This window comes from Montipora foliosa, chromosome 1 (genome assembly GCF_036669935.1).
Source record: "Montipora foliosa isolate CH-2021 chromosome 1, ASM3666993v2, whole genome shotgun sequence".
NCBI lineage: Eukaryota > Metazoa > Cnidaria > Anthozoa > Scleractinia > Acroporidae > Montipora > Montipora foliosa.
Window position 1 is genome coordinate 54,931,926 of NC_090869.1, and position 7,622 is coordinate 54,939,547.

The 7,622-nt window shown below is 38.0% G+C and overlaps 1 protein-coding gene across 1 annotated transcript; it reads left to right on the forward strand.

Moving 5' to 3' along the window:
- The first annotated feature begins 399 nt into the window (after positions 1-399).
- Positions 400-6,161, forward strand: LOC137979156 (contactin-associated protein-like 5). Its single transcript, XM_068826357.1, has 3 exons — positions 400-1,018; positions 3,657-3,771; positions 4,850-6,161. Exons 1-3 carry the CDS (start codon positions 662-664, stop codon positions 5,470-5,472), a joined length of 1,095 nt encoding a protein of 364 aa, XP_068682458.1. The 5' UTR covers positions 400-661; the 3' UTR covers positions 5,473-6,161.
- The last annotated feature ends 1,461 nt before the right edge of the window (positions 6,162-7,622 follow it).

The following is a 7,622-nucleotide window of genomic DNA, read 5'->3' on the forward strand; positions in this document are numbered from 1 at the left end:
GCAATCCGGGCTTAGCAATTTTAACATTAATTAACCTACTTTGTGCCAAAATTCCCAGTTTTCTTGGCACATTTTAATCGGAACTATCAATATTTTGCCAAACATTAAAGTTTTAGAATATCCCCGTTGGTTTTAGAACGTGTTTTGAATGGTCTTATAATTAAGTAGAAGCATCCGATTTTCAATTATATCCCACACCCGAAGAAAAACCTTTTAATACAAAAGAGAATATGATTTTCAGGCATAATTATGGAGATGAATATCTTAACAGGCAATAAATTATTTAGCTTCTTATCCGCGAAAAATCGTGCAATCTTCTGAGTGGGTCCCAGGCTACACGATGAAAAGGATTTCTGTTGATAAAAATCACCTGGAAGGAAATCCATATGCATGGTTCGCTATTGTTGTGCTTAATACACTTCTCTATTCATTCGAAAGAGACTGTTCATTCATAAGGGTGATTTTTTTCAATTGAAGCATCTATATAATTGGCGCATGATGGACTGTACAAACCTTTGCGGATTTCATTAATAATTAACGTATGCATTTACTTTGGCAAGTAAATTACTTTCATGCCAAAAGTTCGCCATTTTAATTTAAGGACTGCAGCAAAGTGAGGGTGTTTTGTTTATCTATGGCCAAAAACATGAGAAACTAAACTATGGCTCCTGTGAACTTTGTTACAATTTTGGTGTCTTTAGTGGTACTGACCGTTGGTGAACATGTGATGTTTCAAAGCGCTCTTTTTCGTCATCAAAATAGGATTTTCTCGATCGGAAATTTCTCGCGAGATGCTAACTGTCAACTAGTGGTGGAAAGTATTGTTTCTTTTTTCACTGAGGGCCCAGTTGACTGCACATTCAAGTGCATTGGTGAAACACAGTGTCTTTCGTTCAACTTGGCTGCCAAGCCTGACTCAGACGGTTTGTATCGGTGTGAGTTGTTAGCCACTGACAAATACAGGGCCAGAGAATTGGACTTTCAAGCAAGCAATGTCTTCCATCATTACAGTCCATGGGTAAATATTCAAATTAATTTATTGACTTCTCGAAAAGGAACTCGAATCGGGACTGTTCGGATGCGATTTTCGTTAACTTCTAGAGTAATTAAGGAACTAAAGTCAATTTGAGTTTGACAAAAGCAAATGCTTGGGTTTCCGTTTTTTTTTTTTTTTTTTTTTTGCTTCGAGCAGAACATTTAACAAAACACCCTGTGATATTTAAATGGATGCATGGGAAACCAAATCATCAATTTACGACAAATACTGAATGGCACAGTGGGGATTTCCAATTTCATGTCGGGCAACTGCTACGATTTTTTTTTTTCGCTCAAGATAGATGTCCACTGATTCCCATCTATATCGTAACTAGCTTTTCCTCGATGGAATAAAGTTGTTTTAAAGTTTTCTTAAACCTCAATTACAGATGAGAAAAGAGTGGTAAAGTGACCTCAAATAGTTACTGCAGCCTGGAAAGTAGACCTGCTAACGGTAAAATCCCTTCTCAGGTTGAATCCGTTTTTGTCTAAGTTAAATTGGTGATCCTCGTTTTACCTAGGTTGAATACACACTTAGATGAGTTGAAGAAACTTTTTTGGAGCCTAAATTAAGCTTAGAGAAAAATTAGGGCCAGGTTAGGATTAGTCTTGGTTATTATACATGGATAATAAAAAAGGATCAAAAATACTACTAGTTTACAGACTAACGCTAACTTTTGTCTAGGTTGCTAGTGAAACTGCTGCTACTGCTATTAAATAACCACCTCCCTACGAAACAGTAAGGAAAATGTGTTGAGATGCGTAAGACAGAGCTTGAGGGAAGGTATAGGTGTTTTCAATCCATTTTGGACTGTTGATAGCTGCTTTTAAACTAGGTAGAGTGCAAATTCAACCTACAATCCGGGTCAAAAGACCTTGGGACACTTGTCAAAAGTTGGGCGAAAAGTAGAGAATGTGCTGTACATGTTTCCATCGTTATACGAGCAACGCGTCTTTCACTGCTTTTTCGCGCCCCCCTTTCCCCCAGGCAACGTTGAAAAGACATTTTCAGTCTAGTATATGGGAATTTGACGGCAAAACCATGTACGTTTTACTTATCAATTTTGCGTTAAACCATCGCACTGTACCTTAAATGCCTTTCATCGATTTAATACACAAATGGTATAAAATTTCTTTTCCCACATGATCGATGACTTTATAAATGCCATCATTAGATTATTTATAGAATTACTGAATAAGGCATTTGATGTGATTGACCATGAGATCCTTTTTTCGAGGTTAGAGTATTCATGGGTTTAGGACTTGAACCTTTGTCATAACTACCTCTCCGATATAGTACTCAGTTTATACGGTGATAAAGTCAGCTTAAGATCTGAAACTTCCTTTTAACCTTTCGGGCTTCCTCAAGGCTCAATTCTCCGCCCGGTCTTGTCTCTTCGTACATCGCTGACCTGCCAAACCTTATATACCCTCTTCCATAAGTGAGAATTTTCTCCGATAACACTACCGTCACAGTATGCTTCAGGCCCAGAAGATAAAATCTGGCATAAAATCTTTCGGTTACCCGGTGAGCCTCCCATTTGCCTTCCTGGACATACGTATAAACATATATATACATATGCCTGGGGATTTAGATGAACAAAGCACTCTTGTGGGTGACTCACATTTCTGAGATCTTTGATGACATTACTAATTTTTTGTTCTGTGTTTGGGAGGTTGAACATAGGAAGAAAATTTCCCTAAAGGACTCTGGTGATGCTTATGGGTTATTAATTCTGCCTCATCTTGATCATTGCAATGCAGCCCTAAGGGATGTACCTTAGCTTACCTTAGTCAATAACGTAAAAACATTGGAACTTATAGGGCTGCAGGTACAACTTTTAATTTTTTCAATTGGAATAATAAACCTTTTGGGAATCTCCGTCTTCTACTTTCAGATTAGATAAGCTAATAATAGTAATAATAACAATAATAATAATAATAATAATAATAATAATAATAATAATAATAATAATAATAATAAGGAGTGACTCTTCATCTGTGATGAAGATTAAAATAATTCTAGAGGGAGTAAAATAACTAGTATGAGAAAAAATATTCTAAATATTCTTATCCTACTATATATCTATTTAAGTCACCTCATTGAATACCATTCATGAGCGCATAATTCACAGTAACAAAACAAACCTAACACCCTTTTCAATAACTGTCCAAAATTTGGCCCAGGTGGACTACTTATCTTTCTTTTGCATTTTCCCATTTTGCTTAATGAATGATGAGATTACTGTCCTATACTTATAGCTGGAAACTTTTTTTTTTTAATATGTATATATTTTGGTAATTACGGGAGCATCTACTATTTATATACCAAGCTGGTGTCTAAACGTAGCCAGAAATACATTTTTTGTCAAGAGCGCCTTTTAAAGTTCCACAGTTTCCAGTACCATTCAAGTATGGGCTCGGTGCATGCTAACCGTTTTTTCCCCACAAAACTACCCTTGGCAATGGTCTATTAACTCGTCGGTGCTGAAGGGCGTGAACAGTAGTAGTTGCAACCTCAATGAGAGAACAAATATTTTCAGTACCTTATTGATAAGTGGTATATTAGAACATCGCAGTAAGAGATCTTGAGTTCTATCTCTCTTTTCTTACCCTCAAAGTCCACCTGCCAGCCAACACATTGTCAGAACGGTTCCTGTATTCCAGACTTTCAGATGAATACGTATTACTGTCTTTGTCAGCCTGGATTTGCTGGCGATCGATGTCAACGCAAAGGTAGGTTTGGTAGTTCATATAAATGAATTGTTATTGTCACTAAAATCATCGCAATACAAAAACTGAATTACACATTGCGCGTAGTGAATTAAAATTTGTGAGAAGCTTTGAAAAAGAGAAGGCCTACAGAGTTGAAGTTGATCATCGCCCAGAATGCTATTCTCTTGGGCGACATGTACTTACAGAGCCCAGTTTTTCAATGCGCGGAATAATTATTGTATAGATAAAGATTTCGGAATTCCGACTGCACTCGTTAATGAATCGGTGACTGTCAATCAAAAGATCTTATGTGAAAAAGTCATAAATACCGACCCAAGCAAAAGCCCGTGCTATTGTTTTGGGAGGAGGAGTTTTGCATATTATTATTACTCGCGGGAGTTTCAAAATCAGTCAACCATTCTCCCGAACAGCCTCCGAAGGGGAAATTTGCGGAAGGTTGACGATTGCGTTCAGAAAACTGCATTTCGATAGTACTTATACGTGTCGTAAACCAGCGAAAATTTGCAGGAGCTTTCCTGACACCCGGTACTAACTTTTCCATATGCTGGCCGTAAACTTAACCGATCAGGTCGTCGGAATATTTCGCTTAAAGTACAGCTTCCATACTACAAAGCTCCCAAAATAGTCGATTTTCAAAGCAAATTTGATAATACTTGTAGAGACCTTAAAAAACAAATTTTTGTTCAGAATCATTTATTGATCCTTCCTCTACAAATTCCATATGCTGGTACTTGGCCAGAGGAATTAATATGTCCGTCAAACAGAAAAACGTACGCGCTGGTGGCCGCTTATTGGCCGTATTCTTTGTTATTAAGCGCACCTTTCTCTAATCAATTTTGAATTTTAACGCCGGCGCGCATAAAAAGTACCCGGATGTGTCGCGGCATTCTGGGCTATGTAGGAACGCACTGGTAAGCATGCGAATTAAGCTTCACAAACTGAAAAAAGAAGTGCCAAATAAGAGTTCAAGCGATTGGTCAGTGCAATCGATCACAAATTCGCTTGCAATTGTTAGGCCTATGTACTTTTTAGACCTTGTTGAAGCATACATTTGCATTCCCACTTCCGTTTCTTTTAGGAAAATCCTGCAGTGAAATTAAATATCATAGCCCACAGGCCACAAGTGGCTCCTATGTTATCGATCCTGATGGCGACGGAGGCTACCAACCGTTCACTGTATTTTGTAACATGGCTGATAAGAATGGAGTTGGGGTTACAGTCATCGGTCACGACAGCGAAGATAGAACGCACGTAACAGGGTACGAACCAATTGGAAGTTACATTCGCAGTGTTCACTACCTGGGGGAAGGCATCACTGATGTACCACAACTAGCTTTCCTTACGGATGTGTCTACTCATTGCGAGCAGTTTATCAAGTACGAGTGTCGCGGTTCTCTTATTTTTCGCGCCGATACTGCGTGGTGGATGTCAAGAACAATGACCAAAATGACGTACTGGGGAGGTGCCACACCTGCTGATCACAACAAATGCGCATGTGGAGTTACATCGCCAAACTCATGCGCAGACCCGAGTCGAGGATGTAACTGCGACAAGAATGACGACACATGGCGTGAGGACAGTGGACTACTCACAGAAAAGTCTCACCTTCCTGTGTTACAATTGAGATTTGGAGATACTGGTGCCAGCAGTGAGGAAGGATATCACACCCTTGGGAAATTTAAATGTTACGGCATGGAATAAAAATACATTTTTTTTTTTCAGTCTTAAGTAGATTATATTCTCACAATCTCGTGTACGACCTGAGTATTAAAGCTTCATACACTCTAGAAAGATCCATCCACGGGTTAATTGCACCTTGTTTCAAAACTGATGAGAACTGAAGACGGAATAAACTCATCGCTTCCGACTTTTTCTTATAATATATGTAAAAGTTAATAGAGCCTCAAAAACAAATTGTTCGTTACCTTATTGGAGTTTTTTTTTTTCCTTATCAAGCTTTCCGCAGACTTTAGTTAGTTGCTTAAATTTAATTTTCTTCAGTCGATAAACCAAAGGGAGTTTTTTGTGTGAAGAAAGCAAAACTGACGGAAAAAATTTTAAAAAGCAAACAACAACAGGCTTTATTTCCATGACTTTAACAGAACCAATTTCAGTATCACTTCTTAAGGCTTCTCAATGTCATCACAATCCTAATAACGAGATGTAACTGCAGATCCAAAACAAATTAAAACATTATTACAGTTTTACTTGCTTTTACATTTAACGAGGAATTTTTTTTAATTTCTCTAATTTGATACCATGAAGAGATCCATTGTACAAGTTAATTAAACCTTAGTCGTAATAGCACCATTCCTTAACAAGTATTTTGTTTCAGAAAGAAAATGAATGTCTGGTCTGTGTTTTTTACTTGTGACTGATTAAAAATCTACCGAAACGAAATGCAACACAGAGACTGAACTACTGCTCAAACATATGCACACATGCTTTCTCAGCTACTGTGGATATTGCTCACTTGGAGAATATAAATAACTCCATGCTCATTTAGATGGTAATGATTGGTACTCAGATGAACAAAACGGATGTTACATTAAAGAACTGTAAAGAGGCGAAGGACCAGAAAAGATGAGACCCCACTTGTTGAGACTCAGAGGGCGGATAACTTAATTCCGTGGATAAGTCACTACCCATGTTATAATAGAGATTCGTCGTTAAATGCTAGCCAGGTTTTCGTTCATGCCTTATATGTGATTAGAGTGTGCATATTTACAGTTACATGGACAAATAGTGAAACCTTGGTATAGATTGAAACTGTCGTATAGTGGCCAGGGACCCGTTTCTCCAAAGAGCAGATAACTTCTCGGGCCGTTTTAAGTGTTGGCACAATTCTCTCTGTATCTCAATAGCGAGGAAGTCATCAAACTCCGCAATCATTTCGCTTTTAGTTACTGGGTTGCCAGTATGTCAAACCCAGTCGGAATCTGCGTTGATTTTTTTTTCCGTGTCGGTAAAAGTCTTGCCTGTCACTCCCCTGCCAAGTGGTGTCTTTGCGCATAGAGCCTTCTGCTCGTAATTTCTTAGGATATAGAGGGTAGTGGAAATGCGTAGATTTCTCTGGTGGACATAGTAGAATGATAAACTTAACCTGTAATGGCGTCGAAAGTCATGTAACGCGAATGGCGTTTTAGTGGATTTTTAAACAAAATATACCCTTATGGAGCTCAATAATGGAAAGTCAGTTGGATAAACTAGGCAGGCGGAGGAAACAAATACCTGGAATCGTAAAAGCGACGAGTAATGGACTTCGACAACAATCTATCGCCCGTCGTGCCGAAATCAAAGTGAGCTGCGTTTCTAATATTTTACCAAGAGTGTGCTCTTATGTAGAACACTGAAACCAAATGAAAAATTCTCTGGTATAAAAGCGACGAGTAATGGACTTCGACAACAATCTTTCGCCCGTCGAGCCAAAATCAAAGTGAGCTGTATTTCCAATATTTTATCACGAGTGTAGTTTTATGTACAACACTGAAACCAAATGGAAAATTATCTGGTAACTTATGGGTTCAACAAAGTGAGGTAAAAAAAATAATTGGTTGACCAGTTGTCGACTATTTTCTGCATCATTATTCAAGCAAAAGGTTCTTCAGGAACGGTTTTGAACCTGAAGTACATGGTAATTTGACACGATTGAGTTTCTTGTCTTCACGCAGGCAATGAAATATATAGGAAGAGGTTTTCGCCTCTAAGGGCAAATATGTTGTTTGCTCCAATACATTTTTCGCTGGAAAAGGATTCTGTGGTAATTCTTGCCTTTGTGAATTATAATATCATGTTTTGTATTGAATTTTCGAGCTTAAGGTTGAAATGTGATATGGGAGAATTTATTTTTT

Coding starts and splice junctions, on each gene's coding strand:
- LOC137979156 (XM_068826357.1), top strand. CDS start 662: ATGGCTCCTGTGAACTTTGTTACAATTTTGGTGTCTTTAGTGGTACTG. Junction 1,019..3,656: donor TCCATCATTACAGTCCATGG/GTAAATATTCAA, acceptor TTACCCTCAAAG/TCCACCTGCCAGCCAACACA. Junction 3,772..4,849: donor CGATCGATGTCAACGCAAAG/GTAGGTTTGGTA, acceptor CGTTTCTTTTAG/GAAAATCCTGCAGTGAAATT.